The sequence below is a fragment of the Gigantopelta aegis genome, chromosome 3 (assembly GCF_016097555.1).
Source record: "Gigantopelta aegis isolate Gae_Host chromosome 3, Gae_host_genome, whole genome shotgun sequence".
NCBI lineage: Eukaryota > Metazoa > Mollusca > Gastropoda > Neomphalida > Peltospiridae > Gigantopelta > Gigantopelta aegis.
In genome coordinates, this window is record NC_054701.1 from 84550323 (window position 1) to 84577047 (window position 26725).

At 35.4% G+C, this 26725-nt stretch overlaps 1 protein-coding gene across 3 annotated transcripts; it reads right to left on the reverse strand.

Annotated features, from left to right (window-relative positions):
- Window positions 1–234: 234 nt before the first annotated feature.
- LOC121369211 (PX domain-containing protein kinase-like protein) lies at window positions 235–25537 on the reverse strand. 3 transcript variants are annotated; one of them, XM_041494142.1, is made up of 15 exons: window positions 25342–25537; window positions 23682–23870; window positions 23167–23263; window positions 21845–21922; window positions 20018–20091; window positions 18972–19046; window positions 17980–18223; window positions 14380–14504; window positions 13176–13293; window positions 11749–11827; window positions 10476–10602; window positions 9905–9988; window positions 6967–7123; window positions 5813–5848; window positions 1020–1155 (listed from the first exon to the last, which is right to left on the reverse strand). In XM_041494142.1, exons 1-14 carry the CDS (start codon window positions 25444–25446, stop codon window positions 5838–5840), a joined length of 1563 nt encoding a protein of 520 aa, XP_041350076.1. In that variant the 5' UTR covers window positions 25447–25537; the 3' UTR covers window positions 1020–1155; window positions 5813–5837. The 3 variants fall into 3 exon arrangements, with proteins under 3 accessions (XP_041350074.1, XP_041350075.1, XP_041350076.1); XM_041494140.1 differs by lacking the exon at window positions 5813–5848 and having other exon boundaries at window positions 235–1155; XM_041494141.1 differs by lacking the exons at window positions 5813–5848; window positions 25342–25537 and adding an exon at window positions 24526–25327 and having other exon boundaries at window positions 235–1155.
- Window positions 25538–26725: the final 1188 nt, after the last annotated feature.

Below are 26725 nucleotides of genomic sequence, written 5' to 3' on the forward strand. Positions count from 1 at the left end.
AAATGACATATGGTTTTAGTTTAGTTTATTGACTATAACATAATGTAAACATATTACAGTATTTATTGATACAAAGCGCTAGCTCGATGCGCGGTTGGTCTAGGATCGATCCTCATTGGTGAGCTCATTGGACTATTTCTCGTTCCAGCCAGTGCACCACGACTGGTATATCAAAGGATGTGGTATGTACTACCCTACTACTCTGTGGGATGGTGCATATAAAAAATCCCTTGCTGCTAATCGAAAAGAGTAGCCCATGAAGTGACGACAGCAGGTTTCCTCTTTCAATACCAACGGGGATCGATCCCAGACCGACAGCACATCGAACGATCGCTTTACCACTGGGCTACGTCCTGCCCTTCATAATCCGAAAGTCTCGTGTTTGTATTTGTAGCAGTGGACACACACACACCCCACCCCCCAAAAAAATGGATATGCCATTTGTCTAGACAGTTGTTAATCTCTGAGGTGTAGTAACAAAAACATGATGGGCCGAGCTTATGAAACCTGTTTTTCTTAAATGCAGGTATTTCAGCATTGTAAATCTATGTAGTTACACACACATACGTATAAGACATAAACAGACTTTGTAAATTTGGTCCGCTGTGTCTCAGTTCACACATAAATGAAGTAAGCCTTTACGTTTGATATGGTATTTCATAAATGTTGTCATCTATTAATTTAATCAGAGAGAATGATGACTACAAAAGGGTGGGGTTAAATTCACAAAATACAGAATCAATATGTACCAAACCCCATTATTAATATTGGTAATTTGGTATTTGGACCTCCCACTATTAAGACCAATTTTAATAATTTCTGCAGATGGTCGTAATAGCTTCACCGTATATCCATATAATACATGAAATATAGTTTCTAGTTTATTTCATTAACATTAATGACAGATGTGAAATATATCGAATTAACTCCCTTCACTGAACTCTCCTGCTGCAGAACATCAAAGAGCTCTCTATACTTTCGGCCCACTTTTATCAACCGTGGTTGTCTTCCTCAACGCTCCCTTACTGAAGCCGGCAATGGATCCCAGCAGGGCTCCTCGTCCTTCTACTGGTGCCACAGATGAAGGGGCCGCTCCAGAGGGTGGTGGCGGGGGTGGAATTGATATCGGAGGTGCAGCCGGAGGTGGAGGTGGAGCTGAAATTGATAAAAACAGAAGAAAAATATAGAAAACATGTACATTATAGTTACTAGTAGCACTAAAGTGACATTTACAATCATTAGTATATTTACCAGCGTACAAAGCGTATGTGTTTTCTTTACCTCTTCCCCCTCCTGAAAGCATGTTAAAAGAATTTCATTTTGCTAAGAATATCAGGAGTGTATCTAGGATAATTAAAATTATAAAATTAATATAACACGGAATGTGTCAAAAAGTAGGGAAGGGCACACACACACACACATATATATATATAAATACATGTATAAATATATAAAAACCATTGCTGCTTCTACAAAGTGGGGGAACACATGCACCCCCACCCCCTCCCCAGCTTCCTACCCCAGTGTATAATGTACATTGTAGTTCAATAGCGTTGATAAACAACACTCAAACAAAATTAATACAGTCAAACTCCTCTAAACCGGACACGCTCACGACCAAGTAAAAAGTCTGGTTTTAAGAGGTATCTGGTTTACAGAAGTTCTCTTCTGCACAGATATTTAAACAGGGACCATGAAAAACGTCCAGTTTTAAGGGAATTCCGGTTAAAAGAGGGTCCAGTTTTGAGGGGTTTCACTGTACCCTATCTCAATCAGAACCTGGATATTTGTATATACATTATTTTTCAGTGAAAAAGCCTCCCCCTACTTTGTACAATTAATAATTGTAAATGGCCCCAAACTGTCATGAAAGTATTACACAAAATTATATCAATTTGGGATTGAAAAATGAAAGTTAGGCCATTCTTTTATTTTAAAGCAACAAACTGAAGTATACTTTTAATTATTTATCCATTTAGAATAGATAGTCCACATTTCTGTTTCTTCCATTCCATTATATTACATTACATTGCATTACATTACATGCCATTCTTCTATATTCTTTACACATAGGTGCAGTCACTAATTTAGGTTGTTAAAAATCTACAGTATTAATTCATCTGTAACACTCAAATGTAAGACAACTGTTTGGTGTAACTATTTTTTTAAAAATGGTGACCGACTTGCTTGCCATTTCAAGGAAGTCAACCATGTACACCATTGGCGAAGATTCATATTTATTAAAATGGTAATTGTGTTTGTATGTTGCATTACAAAACAATGTCAATACTTTAAAACGGGCCCCACTAGTCTACAGTATTTACTGAATGTAAAATATATTAGTCACTTATTTGCGATCAAAATGTTAATGCAAAAATAAAGTGAGACTGTTTATTTGTGTGAGTTAGTCAACATGTTATGCAGCATCATTAGAGCACCTCATGGTGTGTAGTATTTGTTTATTTGTGTGAGTTAGTCAACATGTTATGCAGCATCATTAGAGCACCGCATGGTGTGTAGTATTTGTTCATTTGTGTGAGTTAGTCAACATGTTATGCAGCATCATTAGAGCACCGCATGGTGTGTAGTATTTGTTCATTTGTGTGAGTTAGTCAACATGTTATGCAGCATCATTAGAGCACCTCATGGTGTGTAGTATTTGTTTATTTGTGTGAGTTAGTCAACATGTTATGCAGCATCATTAGAGCACCGCATGGTGTGTAGTATTTGTTCATTTGTGTGAGTTAGTCAACATGTTATGCAGCATCATTAGAGCACCTCATGGTGTGTAGTATTTGTTTATTTGTGTGAGTTAGTCAACATGTTATGCAGCATCATTAGAGCACCGCATGGTGTGTAGTATTTGTTCATTTGCGTGAGTTAGTCAACATGTTATGCAGCATCATTAGAGCACCGCATGGTGTGTAGTATTTGTTCATTTGCGTGAGTTAGTCAACATGTTATGCAGCATCATTAGAGCACCGCATGGTGTGTAGTATTTGTTTATTTGCGTGAGTTAGTCAACATGTTATGCAGCATCATTAGAGCACCGCATGGTGTGTAGTATTTGTTCATTTGCGTGAGTTAGTCAACATGTTATGCAGCATCATTAGAGCACCGCATGGTGTGTAGTATTTGTTTATTTGCGTGAGTTAGTCAACATGTTATGCAGCATCATTAGAGCACCGCATGGTGTGTAGTATTTGTTTTTGTTGCATATTATAACAAGGAATTATGCGAACACACTCAAACATATGACCTCAAAAATCTAGGGCTCTTTCACAATTGTCAACATTTCAGGAGAATAAAAAATTGGTATTCCTGTCACCCCTTCCTAAAATAAATAAATAAAAAAAAAAAAAATAAAAAAATATAATAATTATAATAATAATAATAATAAATAAATCTATGTACACTGGTATTAACACTTTTAACATTTCAAAAGGTGGAGAGAAAAAAACCTCTTTTTGGGGTATTTTTTCTACTCCTAAAAGCAAAACTATTTATTTTGTGAGAAATATTTTATCACATTTCAGTAGTGGCAAAAAAACCCCTCTTTTTGGTATTCCTCCTACTCCTTCATAATAGCAAAAATATTGATTTTGTGAGGAATATTTTATCAATATTTCTTCTTTTAAAAAAAAAAAAAAAAAGTGAACACTGGCATTAAGACAAGCACCCAGCATAAAGCTTGTATGCTTGTGAAAACATTAACTGTGAATGGGCAGTCAGAGACCTGAATAAATCTAATTTCATTGTTAGTTTGATGTATAGCAAACCTTTATGGCAAGTGTGGTCGTACAATACTTAGAGCAGTGTGTAATGTGAACCACACAAGTAACAACATGCATGTACCGGTAGACGAGAACAAAGCAAAGAGAATCAATCCTCTACAACTTCAGGCAAAAGAACCTACTATTGTACATGGATATATATGTTCTAAAAATGTCCTTTGATTACTAGAATTACAATAAATATTCATGCAGAGTAATAATAAGTAAATTAATTAACAACTAGAATAAGTTATAAGCATCTACACCTGTACACCTGTACGTGTGTCTATTAAGAAGCATACTTTTATTTCTGGTTACTCGCGAACTAATAGATAAAATATTTCTATCACTGTATGTACATCTCCTAAACAGTTTAATTAATAAAAAAATATATATATCTGGGGCATAACCAGAGAGGAAAAAATGCTGAGGCAAACCCAAACCTGTAAAATAAATATCAATGTCATGGGAAAAATAAAATAAATCTGGGGAAATTCCAGACGAGGCAAGCACCTCGGCTGCCTCATGCTGGCTATGCCATTGTATATATGCATTTTTATTTCAAAATTATTGCTTAATTCTGAAATTAGTGTTCTATTAAAAAAGAACAAAAAAAACCCTACTTTTTTTGTATGCACTAGCTTGACTGTGGCAAAGAGGATAACATTTAACAAGCATTACAAAAAGTGTAAACCATGTGCTGACAGCAAAGTCAACTTTCCACAACGGCTGTATGTCTCAGAGCTAGGAACTACTGATCAAGCAAAATGCATTAAACAAGCATTTTGCTTTCTTTTCATTCAAACTTAAAATGAAAATGAAATGACTTTGAAATTAATATTTTTAGTACACTTTTTATAGAAATGTACACCCAATATATTAGTTACACAGTAGTAAAGCAAGCAAAATAAAAGTTATTGAATTTCTTACCAAATGCTTTAAGAATAGCAGTACTGGCTCGTATTTAGCATGTTGAAAACCAACCATGCAAGAATGCATTTAAGTATACTAATATTTATTATAAAACTGTATTACCCAGTACATTTTTAAAATGTATTGTTTATCATCTATAATTTCCATTTGTTCATATTGTCTTGAATACTTCTATTTAAATCAAAAGGAATACATGGCACTGCAGAATGCTTTTAAATGAAAGAAAGAATTCATTGTAGTAACTTCTATGTCACATATTGAACTAATAGAAGCAAATAAAACAAATACTAAACTTTATATGGTCTTGGTTTTCTTTTCTCACAGTACACAAATGTCATGTATTCATTTATTTCATTTATTTAATACATTTATTTATGTAAAAAAAGAATTTTATTATTTATTTATATAATTATTAGTATTTTTTTATTAATTAATTTAATTTTTTTGTTAATTATTAAAACATTTAAAAATTATTTTTACTTTTTTAAATCATTAGTATTTTTTAATTTATTATTATTTTCAATCTATTGTTTTTGGTAGAGTATATTTAAATCTATAAAATTAACAGAGCATCAGCTTAGTTGCCACTGTTGGTATTATTATGTTCCTATTCAAACTGGATAAACATTAGTTTTTATGCCATTATTCTTCTAATGGCATGTGGTAGTCTAAAATGGGGAGTTTTGACAATTATATAACCTAATGACATTGTTTTTGACAGGAAAACAATTTGGAAGGTAAGATGTCTGAAACCCATCTAGATATTTTCTCTGATTCTTAGTTGACAATAAGCTTGAAAATAGATCATCATCATCATCATCATCATCATCATCATCATCATCATCACCACCATCATCGTCATATCAACAGAGCATAACACATAACATTAAAAATATTCTACATGCATGTACATGTATATATACATTTTTTAAAGGTTTATTAGGCCATTAATAGAAATTTTACATGTTAAAACTCATTAATATATAAACATGGGTTTCCATGGAAACGACCCGACACCAACAGCTACAGTAGTAAATGCAGTATTAAGTAGCATGCACCAATACACTGACAACAGAGAAAAAAGCCACTGAGAGAATGGACGATACCTAGTCACACTGGCTGTTACTCCAGTCACGGTTCTCCTGTTGGCAAAAGAAACCATAGCAACAAGTGTAATCATACAAACACAGCAAATAAACATCAAACTCTTAACTCCTGGTACATATAATAATTCTATTTTACTGGCCTTGGTGGTGTCATGGTTAAGCCATCAGACATAAGGCTGGTAGGTACAGAGTTTGCAGCTCAGTACCGGCTTTCACCCAGAGCGAATTTTAACGACTCAATAGGTAGGTGTAAGACTACTACACCTTCTACCCACTGTCCTGGACAGACAGCCCAAATAGCTGAGGTGTGTGCCCAGGACAGCATGCTTGAACCTTAATTGGATATAAGCACGGAAATGCGTTGAAAGAAAGAAAGGATTCTATTTTTCCGACTTTCATTTTTGAGTAACTCGAGCATTGTTGTGCCTCTGTGGACAAATCAATTCAATAGGAGGGATGCGATTTTCCACTTCTCAACAATATGAGCAGTGCAGCTTTCTATTTCCATGGGTTTTTTCAAAAACAAAAGTATTTATGTGCAAATGTGAAGCCAAATTCAAAAATATTTAACCCTCATCCTCACCCCACCGAAATTTTTCTATTGATGTTGATCATCACCTTATTTGTTTCCATTACCATAGTTTGACACCCAATAGCCGATGTATTTTTCGTGCTGGGATGTCGTTAAACATTCATTCATTCATTCATTCATTCACCCCACCGAAAAAAAGAAAACCCAACAAAAAAACCAAAAAACCCAAACTCCCACATAAAAAAACAAAAAGACAATCTGAATGAACCAAGCTAAATCCTCTTCATGTGCTTCAATTTGTTATCTGTGAATTTGTTGTTTAATTTAGTTAAATATTATGGGAAGATTATATTCAGCATTTTATTCAAATTTAACTAATTTTTTTTACACCAAACTGTGCTATAATCCACTGTTGGCCAATGCTTCATTTCAGTTTACCTGTGATTAATCAAACATTTCATGCAGTTTTTAACACTGAAAACATATGAGGGCCTTGCTATACATGAAACTGGTTAAAACCGTGTAATATAAACGTAGAGTAACACAGACTGACTTACGATCGACTGAAGCATTAGACGCAAGCCAGGGAAGGGTTTAAAGGAAATATGATCTTTAACTCTACCTGGACTGGCCGTGGTTGAGGTTGTAGTGGTGGATTCCGGGGATGCTGGGAGGGGAGACGTGGGCGACATTGGTGTAGATGGTGTGGTCGGTGTAGTTGGACTCATTGGGGACACCGGTGATGTCGGCTCTAATGGATCTCCATTTTCTAAAGCTTTCTGGAAATGGAAAGACAAGGAATATCAGCACATTTTAAACCATGGTTATTTGGTGTTTAACCTAAAACACACACAGAGAGAGAGAGAGAGAGAGAGAGAGAGAGAGAGAGAGAGAGAGAGAGAGAGAGAGAGAGGGACAGAGGGACAGAGAGACAGGGACAGAGAGAGAGTGAGACATAGACTCAATCGTTTTCTGTTTAAAAAAAGCTATTTTCCGTTTCATGTTTTTGTATATTCCGTTTCAGAATACAATATGTAGGCCTAATTAACAATTTAAATAACACAAGTTGTGATAAATTAACATAACAGGCAGACAACACTGTTTACTTTTTAATTTTTCATAATTCTTGGCGAAAATAAATTATAATTTGGTTAATCTACAAACCTGTAACACACTTAGATCACGTTTTTATCAAATGGAGTGAAAAAGCAGGTTTTATATCAATAAATACCATGGGAATCCCCATGTCCCAATTGCTTGAAATAATTTTGAAAGTTAGTATTCTGATGTCACCGGTAGATGTCGCTCGAAGCACAACAATGCCTACGTCACGACAAATTTCACAGACTTGGGGTGCGTTCGTTTTACCTCTCCTGGACATGTTCCAACTGTTCTGACCTGGTTGTATCCCCTCTCCAGATATCGTAAGACTTAGCAAAATTATTGCTTTTAAGGGTTTGTAACGTTTTGTATTGAGACACTTACTTGTCTGAACTTTATTGTTACTGAAAATGTTCACGAACTGTGAAGAAAAATCTCACAAATGAACAACAACAAATCGGATGTTGATTGCGCGAACCGTGCACGAGAAAACAAACCGAACCAAAATGATAACGGTCACGTGATATACCAATGTCTGTGACATTGAAATGGAAATATCCCCTCTAAAAATAGATTGGACCTCGCTTGCTTAACGTTTTTTTCTCAACAACACGTCTTGTGAAAAAATGCAAAATATTTGTGAAAAATGGGGTTTAATAGCGAAAAAAAACGCCGTAATGGTTAACAAATAAACGTAACTAGGGTGTGTCCCTTTGAAAGATGAAAAAAGTAAAAAGTACCTTTTGTCATATATATCATATATAAAACAAATTACCGTTGGGTCTGTTTTATTTACTTTGTACAAAACCAAAACAAGGGTCCGAACATTGACTGGCGTCGACATGCGTCGCTATTTGTTGTTTAATCAAAGTAGGCCTTCATATTAGTAGCGAAAAATCGGAGCAAAGTTACAATTATAACAACTATATAAAGCATATTTGTCCAACAATTGAGTGCAGTTTTATTCAACAGGGCTTAGTGTTAACAAAACGTAAAAATTAATTTTTATCACCGCTTTGACAGTCTAACGTCGTCTGCAATGTGAAGTATGCGCATGACACAGCAGAAATAAAGTAACATTGCAATGTTCAGCCAGCCATTTTTTGCTAAACATTTGCAAACATATTTTGACTGGTTCCCGAAGTGGTCATTAAGTTTAATGTGTAGCGTAAAAATCAGTCTTCCAAGACGAGCGTTAGTGACAAACCGCTGGCTGAACTTACTCCTGAAAAAAACAACCTGTCCCATCTGCGCAGGCGCAACAGACTAAGCAGTAAACCAGCCCCAAGTTCAGCCAGCAAACGTTTCGCTAACGTTCGCGAAGTATTTGCCATTTGCTTTACCATGAAGCGTATAATCCAGTCTAGCGGACGTTTTTACATTCAGTCTGGCTGAATGTAGCCCGGTAAATACGACACTACACGTTTGCCAATAGTACTGCACACAGGCTAATCATCAGTTTTACAGTGTGTGGCAATAGTAAAATGGTATTAATGTTTTTAACTTCGCAGAAAATTGTAATTCTGTTTCACAATGGGAATTCCGTCCGTTTTCTGCGGTCGCGGAAAATCACTGGGTCTAGAGACAGAGAGAGAGAGTGAGACAGAGAGAGAGACAGAGAGAGTTTTATCAGTTTGCTTAAATTATTCTGAGTAACCGTATCCAAGCATGTACATTTAAAAACATTATAATAAGACTTATGTTTTACTACAGACAGCTTCGAAACTTAGTATGAAATGTACAATTCGGTGACAAATACTTGTTACATTTTTAAAGAAAGCTTCTTAAGACCTGAAAACAGCAGATGATGTGGTTAAGAAGAATAAGTTTGTTTTGCTTACCGGCACCCCTAGAACACACTGATTTATTCATTATCGGCTATTGGATGTCAAACATTTGGTGATTTCGACACATCGTCTTAGAGAGGAAACCTGCAACTGTTTGCCATTAGCAGCAGGGTATCTTTTATATGCATGTTCCCACAGACAGGACAGCACATACCAGTCATGGGGCACTGGTTCGGGTAGGAAATAAACTGATCCGAGAATAGTTCCACTGAGGTGATGGAAACCTACGATGCAAGCACCTCAGGGGAGTTCTCTAACCGACTCTTAGCTCCCACCCTCCATGATATGGTTCAGTAAATTCACTGGCCTTGGTGGTGCAGTGGTTAAGCCATCAGACTACAGGCTGGTAGGTACAGGGTTTGCAGCCCGGTACCAGCTCTAACCCAGAGCGAGTTCTTAAGGGCACTACACCCTCTTCTCTCTAAACTAATCATTAACAACCTAACAACTAACCCACTGTCCTGGACAGACAGCCCATATAGTTGAGGTGTGTGCCCAGAACAGCATGCTTGAACCTTAATTGGATATAAGCACAAAAATAATTACAAATGAAAATGAATTCATATCTTTTATAACTGATGCAGTAGTCAATTGAATTATTTTAACTCCAACCTTTCTGGATTTTCTGCGTTTCTTCTTCTCTTCCTCAGACATGTGGAATTCTTTAGCTTTTGAAAGACGTTTCACTTTGCTTATCTGAAAAAAAGGAAAACAAGAAAATAAAATAAAAAATAACAATAAAATTACTTTGTCAGTACCTAATTAAAGTTTGAGCCAACAAAAGAATGTGAAGGATAAAAGGAATGGATAGCAACATTTGTTTATGACATCTCAGCACTTTTAAAATTATTGTTATTTCATATCTAATATCTGGTCGAGATCGACAGCGAGTGAGAGAGAAACGAGAAAGAGAGAGGGGAGAGACCGAGAACAGAGAAAAAGAGACAGACAGAGAAAATGACAGACAGAGAGGGAAATCAGCTGCTTATATGCACTTTCTCACAGACAGGACAGCATGTACCATGGCCTTTGATGATATGGACTGGATGAGTGGAGGGAAATACTGAGACCACCGGGGATGATGACACGTCAGGTATAGTAAGCCTTCTAACACCAAATTACATCTGACCCAGTGAAAAATAAAATATAAAAGAAATAGTTAATTATAGAGAGAGGTTTGTACCAGTTTTTGTTCTTCTTTGAGCCTGAGTTCCATGGAGTCTCGTGCAACCCTCACACATTCCTTCAGTTTGCTGGGCACCTTGAACTGCGGCTTATCCATCAGGCCAAATGTCACATCACTGAACAGTCTGAAAAATAATACATGTATACACTCAACCATCAGGCCAAATGTCACATCACTGAACAGTCTGAAAAACAATACATGTATACACTCAACCATCAGACCAAACGTCACATCACTGAACAGTCTGAAATACAATACATGTATACACTCAACCATCAGACCAAACGTCACATCACTGAACAGTCTGAAAAACAATACATGTATACACTCAACCATCAGGCCAAACGTCACATCACTGAACAGTCTGAAATACAATACATGTATACACTCAACCATCAGGCCAAATGTCACATCACTGAACAGTCTGAAAAACAATACATGTATACACTCAACCATCAGACCAAATGTCACATCACTGAACAGTCTGAAACAAAAATTCCACAGAATAAAATGTCTCACCTACCGTAAACCAAGTTTGATGCACTGTGATGAACTATAAACCAAGTTTCATTGACCCAGGACTTGTATCTTATAACAACTGAACTATTCACACATTATACTGTATCAAGTTTTTGTATAAATTTTTTGTTTTTAAATTTCTGGTGTACGTTTGTATCCTGTGTTACTGAGGTGTATAACATATGTTCAAATTAAAGGTGATTTTGAAACATAGGGGTAATTTCTGCACTTAAGGTCTCACTACACAAATGTCATCTGCCATTGAAACCCATGTTAAATTGCCCAACTTCAAATGAAGATTGGCAATAGAATAGGTTCATGTTGGCACTAACAACATACACTATTGAGAACATACATTATATAAGCATTTATTTTCACTCCAAAATTGAGAACATTTCTATCTCAGTTTTTTGCTATATGATCACATCTGGCTGTAGTACCAGTCCAAACAGGTGGATCATTAACCGATTCACTCTGGCTGTCTCTTGTGCTATATACCCATGTCCCAAAAGGTCAATGCACAATATTACAAATAACATGGGCAAAATACAGCCAGAAGGCTTACCATTAAACATAAATATTGTTTTAATTCTTTACCATTTCCTAGAAGTGAATATGTGAACCATAACATGTGCCACAATTAAGAACTATAGTGGACCATGATGAATGAATTCTAACCTGGAAGTCAACTGTGTAGTGAGACCTAAGTAAAAATGTATCTTTAAAATTTCAAAATAAACTTTGTACTTACGCATGCTGTAGTAGATCTCCCACTGTGGGCAGTCCATTCTTACAGGCCTCGGTTGTTAGAATCGATTCCAGCACAGACCCTACAGACAGGCAGTTGTAACATATATAGCGATTGGTTCAAACCAACCATCTCGAAGGTACATCATACAAAGTCATGTCACATGCTTAAGCTATATTTAATAACAACTATTTCCTAAGAACTGATTAACCATTTTTGCAGTGCATTCTTCAATATTTTGTGTTACCCATATTAAAAATATATACGAAAGAAAAAAATAATCTTAGGATGAAGCGAGTGTGTCGTTTTTATAAATCTGTTACTTTTTCAGTTTTATTTTAACAATCTAGTTAGAAAAAACCCCAGTTAAGTATGATGCTATCTTAAAGATATATATTTAATTTTTTGTTCATCATTTTGTGTTTGCATTTACCATAGTTTGACACCCAATAGCTGATGTATTTTTTGTGCTGGGTATCATTAAACATTCATTCATTCATTCATTTTTTGTTATTGTTTTTCAAAGACAGTAATGCATATAAAATGAAACTACCTCAGTCAATTACAGAATGGATGAAGCTGGATAACAAACAACAGGTCTACATGCTTTGAAAGAGCATGCGATAACAGAACAGAGTGGATGAAGCTGGATAACAAACAACAGGTCTACATGCTTTGAAAGAGCGATAACAGAGTGGATGAAGCTGGATAACAAACAACAGGTCTACATGCTTTGAAAGAGCGATAACAGAGTGGATGAAGCTGGATAACAAACAACAGGTCTACATGCTTTGAAAGAGCGATAACAGAGTGGATGAAGCTGGATAACAAACAACAGGTCTACATGCTTTGAAAGAGCGATAACAGAGTGGATGAAGCTGGATAACAAACAACAGGTCTACATGCTTTGAAAGAGCGACAACAGAGTGGATGAAGCTGGATAACAAACAACAGGTCTACATGCTTTCAAAGGGCGACAACACGGTAACCAGGGCTAACTCTCGCACTCGACAAAACAAGTAATAACTGATATTTTGTTGGAGAAATAACTGTGGTTTTGCTTTTTTAAAGATAATTTGGTGAAATATTGAGCTCATCCAGAGCTAGTTCTGGCAACACTTAATAGACATGTGTCAATAATTTGTTTTAACCTGTGCGTTCGTGTAAGTCAGTATCTTCTGCTTGTATATCTTGACCCTATTTATGTGCATGCATGTGTTGAACTTGAGTGTGAATCAGTTTCTGTTAGTTTTGTTACTTTTTAAAGGGTTCTTTGGTTGCCTAGAACCTGGATATGTATGTAAAGCAGTGATTCGGGGCTTCCAACCCCAACATTGCTATATGATCAGGGACAATAAATATATCTTTTAACCAAAAAAACCCAACTTAACAGTTGGTGCAATGAATGTGAGTAAGTTTACAAAACATACGTATCTGTGCTGGACAGGATGGAGGGAATGAATCACAGGACGGTGCGTTCAGCTGGTAACCCAGCACCATCTCGTACAACAGATGTCCAAACGTGTACACATCAATCTGTTCTGTTGTCTGAAATACAAACAGAAACGGAGATACAGTGAAACCTGTCTAAACCGGACACTGAACAAACTGGAATCCTGTCAAAACCAGCCACGTTTCATGGTCCAGAATTTTATAGGTGATTTCTGACAATCAGTAGCAAGGAATCTTTTGTCATTTCCCACAAATGGGAAAAAACATGACATCACCTTTCGCATAGAAAAAAAGAAAGAAAGAAAAAAATGTTTTATTTAACAATGCACTCAACACATTTTATTTACGGTCATATGGCGTCGGACATATGGTTAAGGACCACACAGATATTGAGGGAGGAAACCCGCTGTCGCCACTTCATGGGCTACTCTTTTCGATTAGCAGCAAGGGATCTTTTATATGCACCATCCCATAGACAGGATAGCACATACCACGGCCTTTGATATACTAGTCGTGGTGCATTGGCTGGAGCGAGAAATAGCCCAATGGGCCCACCGATGGGGATCGATCTTAGACTGACCGCGTATCAGCGAACACTTTACCACTGGACTACGTCCCACCCACCCACCCACCCCCTTTCACATAGCAACCAAGCTCTGGTTTGGACAGTAAAACAGTCACCAGGGAATGTAGGAGGATTAATCCTATAACCCACCGACCCACTGGCAAGTGTTCAAATACTTGGCTACATCCTGTCCCTATCATTTATTATGGTTACAATTTAGCAAATATTTTTCACAATTTAGCAGTATTTTGTTTTGTTTTTTTAATATAAATATGTAACCAAACTGCACTTGTTTTAACACAATAAAGGTCTTTGAATTATGTCTGTTTGTACTTAAAGCCATTTAAGATTCAAGCACACTGTCCTGGAGAGAGAAGTTGGTATAGTAGCCTTACCCATTGAATTACTAAACATGCTCTGGGAGAGAGCTAGTACCGGGGTGCAAACCCAGTATCTACCAGCCTCAAGACCGATGCCGTAACCTCTACACCACCAAGGCCGGTATTACCGTGTGTGAATTTGTTTGGAAAAATATCAACAACAGTGAACGGTAGTTCAAGCACTGAAAAAACATTTAATAAACGTTTGGTATTCAATTTAGGTGGTTGCCATGGTACCTGTATCTTTTTAAACTCGGTGACGTAAACTCGGTAGTAGGATGGGACGCCCAGTAACCAGTTCTCCAGCTCGGTCAGACGACAAACGTTCTTCTCCACAAACACATTCCCTGCATGCAAATGTCCTACATATGGAAAGAAAGAAGAAATCTCTAAACAATTTTAAAACAATAAGCAGTAATTGCTAATCAATTTTCAATTGACAAGAAATATCGCTAATCAATATTTTGAAAACAAAATGTTCCCTGTATACTAAACAATATCACATACAATCACGTAAGGTCAGCCGTAACAAAATACTCAGTCTATGTAGTGTTATTGCTACATCAAACAAGACAATCAGCCTATGGAGAGTATTTGCTAAGACTACAATGTAATTCAGTGTATTGACGGGAATTGCCGTAGCTGCGATACGAATTGCTGTAGGTCAGGAAATGGTTTATTTAACGACACACTCAACACATTTTATTGACGGTTATATGGTGTCGGACATATGGTTAAAGACTACATAGATATTGAGGCAGGAAACCTGCTGTCGCCACTTTATGGGCTACTCTTTTCGATTAGCAGCAAGGATCTTTTATATGCACCATCCCATAGACAGGACAGCACATAAAACGGACTTTGATGTACCAGTCATGGTGCACTGGCTGGAGCGAGAAATAGTCCAATGGGCCCACTGACGAGGATCAATCCCACTGGGTTATGTCTCGCCCTTACAAATGACAGGTTTTTTGTAGCTGAAGTGATAATATCTGTAGGCAGGTTTAAAACTGTTCTTGGTGAGTATTTTAAGTTCAAGTCCTGTGTTTGCTGGCATCTTATTTTTATTTTAAAATATATTAAAACAATTAATAATTATGACCAAATTAAGTTAGTTTTATGTATAAACATTTCAAGAATTTTTTTTTTATAACTGAAACATCAGTATGGTGTATACTTCACAAAACACACCCAAGCATATCCTACTAATATAATGAGATATTGGGCATCAGTATTGCTTTTTTTCCTACTAATATAATGAGATATTGGGCATCAGTATTGCTTTTTATCCTACTAATATAATGAGATATTGGGCATCAGTATTGCTTTTTATCCTACTAATATAATGAGATATTGGGCATCAGTATTGCTTTTTATCCTACTAATATAATGAGATAATGGGCATCAGTATTGCTTTTTATCCTACTAATATAATGAGATATTAGGCATCAGTATTGCTTTTTATCCTACTAATATGAGATATTGGGCATCAGTATTGCTTTTTATCCTACTAATATAATGAGATACATGTATTGGACATCAGTATTGCTTTTTATCCTACTAATATAATGAGATACATGTATTGGGCATCAGTATTGCTTTTTATCCTACTAATATAATGAGATACATGTATTGGGCATCAGTATTGCTTTTTATCCTACTAATATAATGAGATACATGTATTGGACATCAGTATTGCTTTTTATCCTACTAATATAATGAGATACATGTATTGGGCATCAGTATTGCTTTTTATCCTACTAATATAATGAGATACATGTATTGGGCATCAGTATTGCTTTTTATCCTACTAATATAATGAGATACTGGACATCAGTATTGATTTTTATCCTACTAATATAATGAGATACTGGACATCAGTATTGCTTTTTATCCTACTAATATAATGAGATATTGGACATCAGTATTGCTTTTTATCCTACTAATATAATGAGATAATGGGCATCAGTATTGCTTTTTATCCTACTAATATAATGAGATATTGGACATCAGTATTGCTTTTTATCCTACTAATATAATGAGATATTGGACATCAGTATTGCTTTTTATCCTACTAATATAATGAGATATTGGGCATCAGTATTGCTTTTTATCCTACTAATATAATGAGATATTGGGCATCAGTATTGCTTTTTATCCTACTAATATAATGAGATATTGGGCATCAGTATTGCTTTTTATCCTACTAATATAATGAGATATTGGACATCAGTATTGCTTTTTATCCTACTAATATAATGAGATATTAGGCATCAGTATTGCTTTTTATCCTACTAATATGAGATATTGGGCATCAGTATTGCTTTTTATCCTACTAATATAATGAGATACATGTATTGGGCATCAGTATTGCTTTTTATCCTACTAATATAATGAGATACATGTATTGGGCATCAGTATTGCTTTTTATCCTACTAATATAATGAGATACATGTATTGGGCATCAGTATTGCTTTTTATCCTACTAATATAATGAGATACATGTATTGGACATCAGTATTGCTTTTTATCCTACTAATATAATGAGATACATGTATTGGGCATCAGTATTGCTTTTTATCCTACTAATATAATGAGATACATGTATTGGGCATCAGTATTGCTTTTTATCCTACTAATATAATGAGATACTGGACATCAGTATTGCTTTTTATCCTACTAATATAATGAGATATTGGACATCAGTATTGCTTTTTATCCTACTAATATAATGAGATATTGGACATCAGTATTGCTTTTTATCCTACTAATATAATGAGATAATGGGCATCAGTATTGCTTTTTATCCTACTAATATAATGAGATACATGTATTGGGCATCAGTATTGCTTTTTATCCTACTAATATAATGAGATATTGGACATCAGTATTGCTTTTTATCCTACTAATATAATGAGATATTGGACATCAGTATTGCTTTTTATCCTACTAATATAATGAGATACATGTATTGGGCATCAGTATTGCTTTTTATCCTACTAATATAATGAGATATTGGACATCAGTATTGCTTTTTATCCTACTAATATAATGAGATATTGGACATCAGTATTGCTTTTTATCCTACTAATATAATGAGATACATGTATTGGGCATCAGTATTGCTTTTTATCCTACTAATATAATGAGATATTGGACATCAGTATTGCTTTTTATCCTACTAATATAATGAGATATTGGACATCAGTATTGCTTTTTATCCTACTAATATAATGAGATACATGTATTGGGCATCAGTATTGCTTTTTATCCTACTAATATAATGAGATATTGGACATCAGTATTGCTTTTTATCCTACTAATATAATGAGATATTGGACATCAGTATTGCTTTTTATCCTACTAATATAATGAGATATTGGACATCAGTATTGCTTTTTATCCTACTAATATAATGAGATATTGGACATCAGTATTGCTTTTTATCCTACTAATATAATGAGATACATGTATTGGGCATCAGTATTGCTTTTTATCCTACTAATATAATGAGATATTGGACATCAGTATTGCTTTTTATCCTACTAATATAATGAGATACATGTATTGGACATCAGTATTGCTTTTTATCCTATGAGATTAAAAAAACAAACTACAGTGAAACTCCTCTAAACCGGACACCCTTGGGACCAAGTAAAATGTCCGCTTTTAAGAGGTATCCGATTTAGAGAGGTTCTCTTCTGTACAGATATTTAAAAGGGGGGCCGTAACAAACGTCTGGTTTTGAGGGAATTCCGGTTTACAGAGGGTCCGGTTTTGAGGTGTTTCACTGTATTTTTAAAAATAAAATGTAAACATTAATCTGTCAACACTTACCGTAAGGAAAACCTTTATCTTGCATATATTTCAAAGCCTCTAGTATTTGCTTCCCATAAGTCTTAATACACTGCACATCTAACCCTGATGGGGCTTTGGATAGAGAATATTTTTTCATAAAGTGTCCTTTTGGTTTGCATTTGCAAATAATATCCCTTAGACTCCCATTTTCATTGAAAGACCTCGTCACCATTCCTCCTGTTTCATTGGTTGTCGCATATAAAATGGGATGCAAAAATGGATGCTGTAAAAGAAAAAGAAAGGAATGTATGTTTAATGACACAGTTTAAGCCAGAGCTATTGGTATCTAACATGGTTATTTCAACACTTGAAAAGGAAAGGAATGTTTGTTTAACAGCACTTCAGCATATTGTAAACTACAGCTATTTGGTGCCTAACTTGTGGATAGTTCAACATTTGGCCGATAGAGAGAAAATCTGCTGCCATAACAGATGCTAATCCTAATGATAAAGTATCAAGAAAATCTTTTTAAATGCACTTTTCCTTAGACAGGGCAGTACATACCATGACCTTTGATGTACTAGTTCAAGTGGTAATATTTCAAAGAAACCACATACGATAACAGCGAACTCGATTCACTATTTGTTGGTTCTTTTATCTTTTATTTCAACAGTAAGCCATCAGCAACATCCCTCCCCTTACAGTACATGTTTGGGGTTTTGTACCCTGACCTCAAATAAAAAGCAGAAGCCAATTACACAAAACATCGTAAATCTACATCTGTGAGTAGCAGTTAAACCGGTCATATGTTTACATGTGTTTGGAATCTATTTCACGCAGAATATGACATAATTACGGAAAATGGTGCATTTTATTGATAAAACAAAATGAAATATGTGTATTTTAAACTATATATATTTTTTTTTTAGTAGTAACAAGAACTGTGCTTTAGTCGTAGATTTATGTTTACGTGCAAAACTAAGCTGGCAACGTTTTGTGAAATTGGGCCCAGAAGCCTGATATTGACTTACCTGTATTGTAGGTAAAAATTTCATTAACGCTGAAAGCTCCTTTTCTGGAATGGTTTTGTCTGGACCAAAGTCACACTGAAATAATTATTTTAAAAATCAGTCTCTATTATCATGGACTGCCAAAGTGACAGGAACCACTAGTGCACATTGACTAATTAACCATCAGTCAAACATCTGGCAACTCTGACAAGCAGTCTTCAGAAAAACCTACTACATTTTGAATTTTCCATTAGCAGCGAGGAATCTTTTATATGCACTTTTTGCACAGACAGGACAGCACATACCATGGTCTTTGAGGTACCAGTTGTGAAGCACTGGTTGGAATGGTAAACAATGACACAGATGTATTGATGTGATCAATCCAACAACATATTACAGTGCAGATGAATGGTGTACACACTGAGCTACATTCCATTACAGGTGGCTGGGTTAAAGTAGAGCATCTACAATATAGTAAAGGGACATTCCCGAGTTTGCTGCAATTTTTAAGATGTTATTGACTAACAGAGACTTTTTAACAATTGTAATTACATATTAAATATATTTTTCTGCATCAAATACTATTGGCTGTATATTAAATGTGTTTCTGATTGTTGTAATATTTGTACTAGTTTTTCATTTTATTTCCTAAAATATTGCTTTTTCATACGTACGAAATTATTTGAAGACAAATTCCAGTTTAGGCTTCTTACAAATATTAAGACGACCAGAAACACATTGCATATACAGACACTGATATTCTAAACAAGAGATTATAGTTAAAATTATGTAAGTTTAATCGTAGAAATATTTTATTAGTCGGAAACATCTTACAATGCAGCAAACTCAAGAATGTCCCTTTAATATAAACTTTCATCTAGTGTGATCTAACTATTAGTTTTTAAAGAAATTTCATTACAATAAATTCTAACATTGTTTTTAAAAGTCACTGAAGTGAATTCAAACATGATTTTTAAGTTATGACAACACAAACATTGCAGAGTTATTTTATTATCATAACAAAAAAAGTAATAATGGGGAAAAAACCCATTAATTGGAATCATTACCCAAGATAACATCTGACGAACTTTAGGTTGAGCAATAGGTCTGATCAAGATGTGAGCTTTTCGTAACCGCCATCCTGAAATTAATAATATAATATAATTAAAATCAACACAAATTAAAATTAAAGCAAGTTAAACTGAGAAAAATTTAAATGTTATGCATCGTATTGGTTATGTGGTTTTGTAAATGAGGGGCAAGGTTTTGTTACAACTAGAGCTGGGCGGTATTGAAATTTCCGTTCAGTATTGGTATTTTGGGGGTGATTTACCCAGTATCGATATGGTATTTGGTATTGATAAAATATCAAAACTGAGCTGTGTTTTCAATATAATCGGCTTTAAATGCATGCCCGGGTTAAGTCTCACCTGTTAATTTCATCTAAACAAAATTAAATTCCATACACAAGGTCTTCATCTCTCTCTTCTTTATAGCTATTTTGTGGTCGTCAGATATATTGTTAGTGCATTACTAAATGGCGTAAAACATTTTTCACATTTTGATATTTGCTTGGTATGGTAAATTGGTATTGACATGATACCAATACTGAACAGTATATAGGTGTACCGCTCAGCTCTAGTTCTAACTAGAAGTATTTTGTGATGGGTTAAAATACAATTCTTTTTATAGAGCTTCAGCTACAACATGATCCAAATCTATATTAGTGATGGGAATCGGCTGGAATCCAATCATTGATCATCACTTATAATCAGTCTGCACCATCCGATCATAGAGATTATTATACAAGCTTGTGTGTCGTACTGATTTTATGAAACGAGTGTCAAGATTACTGTATTACCTAAGCAAGAGCGAGGGTAATACATGAATCCTGACACAACTTTCGTAAAATCAGTACGACTCACACGCGAATGTAATAATTTCTTTATTGTTCTGAATAACAAGCTAAGACCATGTCAAAACGTTTAAAACGTAACTAAAAAGAGAAGACAAAATGATGTCATTTTCCGAAATGACGTCGTTTACAATGACACACGTCGGTCATACTGATTATATTTCCCTGAATATCTTGAACTATGTGAATAATAAAACGCTTTATTACACAATCAGTTAGAATTTGAATTATAAGAACCATGGCACTTTAGTGGAGAGACCCTACAAACCACTATGTTTCCTTCAATAACGGTTTAATTAGCTTTTTCTTTATGTACACATGAAAACAAACACCAACCCAAATATATTTACATCAATTCCATAATCTAAACTGCAAGAACAATTACATAGTTAACATTTTCTGTGACAATCGATTATAAATTATTTATAATCAATCATCATACATGTACCAATAGAGGCCAACCAATTAGTTTTTGGATTATAATTGATCATTGGAATATATAAAGTTTATTCTGCCGCGGTTATGTGTCCAGAACAGCATGCTTGAAGCTATAATTGGATATTAGGCCTTTGATGGGTAACTAGGAAGGAAGGAAGGAAATGTTTTATTTAATGATGCACTCAACACATTTTATTTACGGTTATATGGCGTCGGACATATGGTTAAGGACCACGCAGATATTGAGAGAGGAAACCCACTTTTGCCACTTCATGGGCTATTCTTTTCGATTAGCAGCAAGGGATCTTTTATATGCACCATCCCACAGACAGGATAGCACATACCACGGCCTTTCATATACCAGTCGCTGTACACTGGATGGAGTGAAAAATAGCCCAATGGGCCCACCGACGGGGATCAATCATAAACCGACCGCGCATCAAGCAAGTGCTTTACCACTGGACTACGTCCCACCCCGTTGATGAGTAACTAGATGATTAAACATACAGACCAGACAACTGTTACCGTAATACAAACTTACCACAGTCTGGAAACGGTTCCACCACATCCCAGTTTGGTTCTGATCGAAACAACATTGATACGTGCTGCAATGCCATTTCTGAAAATATCAGTGCATCATTTCTAGTAAAGAAAAGTTTGTTAAAATGTTTAATGACACCACTAGAACACATTGATTAATTAATAACTGGCTATCAAGCATTTGGTAATTATGACATACAGGTCTTGAGAGGAAACTCGCTATGTTGTTCCCATTATCAGCAAGAGATCTTTTATATGCACTTTTCCAGACAGGACAACACATACCACAGTCAGTTGTGGTGCACTGGTTCGGACACAGATAAAACCCAATCAGCAAATGGGGTCACTGAGTGGACTGAATCCTTCAACTCAAACACGGCAGACAAGGGTTCTACCATAGGTACCCCCAAACAGAAACCCCATGTACAAATACTAAAGTTGCATACAAAAAATGTACTCTTTATTATATAACGTACGTATAACATATCCGACGTTATTGTTTGGGGATACCTGTGGTTCTACTAACTGAGCTAGATCTAGACCCGCTCATTTTTAGTATAAGAACACAAAACAAACTGTATTGAAATGTAAATAACAAGATTACTACTTGTATTTATTTATTCCAACTTATTTTTGTTCTTATATCCAATTGAGGTTCAAGCACACTGTCCTGGGCACACACCTCAGTTATCTGGACTGTCTGTCCAGGACAATGGGTTAGTTGTTAATTGTTAGTGGTTAGTGAGAGAGACGAGGGTGTAGTGGCCTTACACATACCCACTGAGTCGTTAAAACTTGCTCTGGGTGAGAGTCTGTACAGGGCTGCGAACCCCGTACCTACCGGCCTCAAGTCCGATGGCTTAGCCACTGCGCCATCTAGGCCGGTAACTACTTGTAACTGCATTCACCTACATGTACTCACATGGTCAATATTATTGTTTTTATCTTATGGACTAAGTAAGAAACATCAAGGTGAAACATCAAGGGTTACTACAATGCTAACTGAATTAAGGCTGTTTCAAAATTCACAGGGGGGATGCTATGAGATGTTTTATTTTATTTTAATGCATACTAGTATACTTCAAATGTTAACACATTATACACAAACAATCATACAAAACAAACATGCATACACAGACACAACACATCATCATACAGATACAACACAAACCATACATACTCAAACACACATAATATATACGCTACACACAAAACACACAACACATATACACACAGACAACATATATATTTAATTTTTTACAAAGCAGTTGTTAAAATATCAACAATTTCAAGCAAAGACAGAGTGCTGTAATTCAAAGTTACCTAAAAAGTTTGCTGAATATGTTTTAGGATCAAGGAACCTCTTCACTATGATGCTCTCACTCAGCAAATGCTGGCTCATGATCAAGTGCAGCAAATTCTGCAGAAAACAATTCAACATCACTGAATAATAAAGCAAAGTGAACTATATACAGAAAACATAACACATCTGATTCATTCATTCTCTGTCTCTTCGTCTCTCTCTGTGTCTCTTCATCCGTCTCTCTCTATCTATCTATCTCTCTATGTATGTCTTTTCATCTCTCTCTCTCTGTCTCTTTGTCCATCTCTCTATCTATCTCTGTCTGTCTTTTTGTCTCTCTCTATCTCTCTCTGCCTGTCTCTTCGTCTCTCTCTCTCTCTCTCTCTCTATCTCTCTCTCTCATTGTTATCATATATATTTTAATATTGGTGTGTAGATCAAGTGTCAAAATAACTGCATGTTTTTGTAAAATGTTGTTGTAATTTAAAATGTTTTAAACAAAACATTGCTTTCCTTCAAGTGAATCTGAAATTACCTGAAGACCCTTTTGCCTCACAGCGACAAACTCTCGGTCAAAGTTACCGAACACTTTCTTTGGTGGTATAGGAAGTTCCATCCCGTAACCTTTGAGTTGTGCAACGAGGTTGTCAAAATCACTGTATCGTTTGGTCAGCTGCCAGGAATTGTCCTTTAATGGTCCACGCTGCACTCTAATAACATATTCCTAAATAAATAAATAAAAACAAATAAACAATCAAATAAATAAATCATAACTGTTCACTAAAATATAAAACAAATTTCCAGATTTTAAAAATACATGCAATGTCTGCAATACATTCTGAGCTCTATTTTTAGAAAGACCCGGCCCAAAACTACAGAAACTGAGTCTGGCACTGTCAAAATATAATGCATGTTCTATGTCTTCTGCTGCTGTAGTTCGCACCAGCATAGACGCGGTATGTTTTGTCACATTTGATTCAGTTTCATGCATTTCTTTTTTAACTGGTACTATACTCTCCAGACCCTAAAATCAATGGTCACCCAATGGACTACCTTTGTAAAATTCTTAGTCGCCCTTAACCAATAAAGGTCACCACGGGCGACTGCTAATTTTCAACCCTGCAGTACATTTTAACACAGAACAATATTTCATGCAAATTGTTCATCTACAGGTTCGCATGTTGGTTATGCAACTTTACATACACCAGGGAAGATTTTTTTAATTCTTGATTAGCGATATTTCTAGTCAATTGAAAATTGATTATCAACTACTATTTAATGTTTTAAAACTATGTATCGATTTCTGAAACTTGGGTAGCAAATCACAACGCGATACTGAATAAAATGTTCCCTGTACAAGTAAACATCTCTCTCCCTACCTCTCTCCATCTTATCTCCTTTATTTCTCTCTCTTCCTCTCTTTCCTCCATCTTCAGAGCTCACCCTGTTCATTGCCAAATTAGCCAAATGCTAAGGTTTATATAAACAGACTACATTTAGTCTTTGGTTTATAAAATATTCCTTAAATTAATCACGTTTTAATAATTTTCAAGGAAATATACCTGAAAAATGGCTATGCTAGAATTTGTTCCAGTGTGAGTCCTGCATCTTATTTCTCTCTCTCTCTCTCTACCTCTCTCCTCCATATTATCCCCCTCCTCAATCTTCTATTTCACTCTTGTCCATATCCTCTCTCCTACTCTTACAACAACCACTCTCTCACTCTCTCTCTCTCTCTCTCTCTCTCTCTCTCTCTCTCTCTCTCTCTCTCTCTCTCTCTCTCTCTCTCTCTCTCTCTCCCTCTCTCTCTCTTTATTATTGCCTATGTGAATGTGTTCAGACACAAATACATCAGTTACATGTATTGCCATGTCACAAGTTTTACATGTTAATTTCCTCATAGGAGAGCTGTAAAACTCTAAAGGTCACCAATATATTCAAGCTATCACGTAACACTAAGAACGTGTGTTGTAATTTAAGTATTAATTTTTGTTGGTTTATTAAATTAACTTTATAAAATATATTTTGCTGAAACACATTTGTACTATCAGTAGCAATGTTGCTAAGAAAGATACATTATTCAATTGTTTGACTGGCATTGGCTCTAAAAAGCTCTACCAATCAATTAATGAATACGTGTTAAAACGGTTCCATTTGTCGTTTGACAAACCCGGAAGTAGGATCCAAAAACTTACAATATGATCTCCACTCTTTTGGGCAGTTTCTATGAAACATGTTAACAACTGCGTGTCATCTAGCGTCACCTTGGATGATTTAATGTCTTCGAATACTTGCGCCATATTTACCAGGGTGAAATATTTATGGCATGTTAGATTGTTTAAAACATAAAATGAAGCGTCAACGGATTTGTTTTCTTCTGGGGGCGTGCCATCCAACCATGTTGCCAAAAACAAATTCACAATATTGTCGTAAAATTAAATATAAATTTGAACAGGGACCTAAAATACTGTTTGTTTTTGTTTTTTATCTTGTAAAGCAACATATACGTTACTTTTAATAACGTTATTAGTGTTTGTCTCATTCCATTCAGATAGTATAATGCTTCACGACTATATAATAACATCGGCAATTTTCGGACGTGTTCGTTATTTCATAGTCGGAAGCCAAACAACAGCTGGTGCTTTGGATAGGTGCTGTTAGCCAGACGACTAAATATTTTCCCGACGATTTATGTTTCATTACTAGTACTATATATCGCATTGCCATGTGCATAGTCAGGCACGTGTGTCGAGTGTGGTTTTAGGGGGTCGAAACTCCCTTCGCTTAAGCAATTTTTTTCCATTCTCATGATCCTGCACCCCCTACCCCATATATTTTCCGGGGGAGCATAAGGACCCCCTCTATAACTTCGCTCGCCAAAAACTAGACCCCCGGCACATATTAATCAACCAATCATGTAGCAATGAACATCAGTGATTACTTCATGCTCTTATCTTCAATTTGTGGCGTGATGTATAAACCTACCATTAAAACTTTTAGATTCATATATCATTATGTTTCCCCTACCCTTAAATATAAGAAATTCTGACAAACTTCCATATAACAAAAATCATGCCATTATATATTTTATATCGGAACCAGTTAACTAAACCTGTTGTTTTTCTCCTCTATTTGCCAAGACGTAATAAACCACATTTCATAGAAATAAGAGAGAAGTTTGACCAAAGAAAATCAAATTTTAGGCGTTACTTAAAAACAAAGTATGACCTTTTGACCTCTTCTAACCTCATTAATCAACCAACTATCTAGAAATGCACATCAATGATTACTTCATGCTACTACCTTCAATTTGGGTGGTACTATAAAATCATACCATTAAAACTTTTAGAGTTATATTGCATTATGTTTTCACTACCTCTAAATGTTGTAAATTTACAAAAACCGTCATATCACAAAAATCGTGCCATTAGGGCCTATATATTTTAAGTCGGAACCATTTGACTAAATATGTTTTCCTCTTCTATTTGACTAGAAGTATACAAAAACTGTTTAAAAACGTGATAAATCACATTTTACAGAAATAAGTCTCACCAAAGAAAATGGACCAGTTTTAAGCTT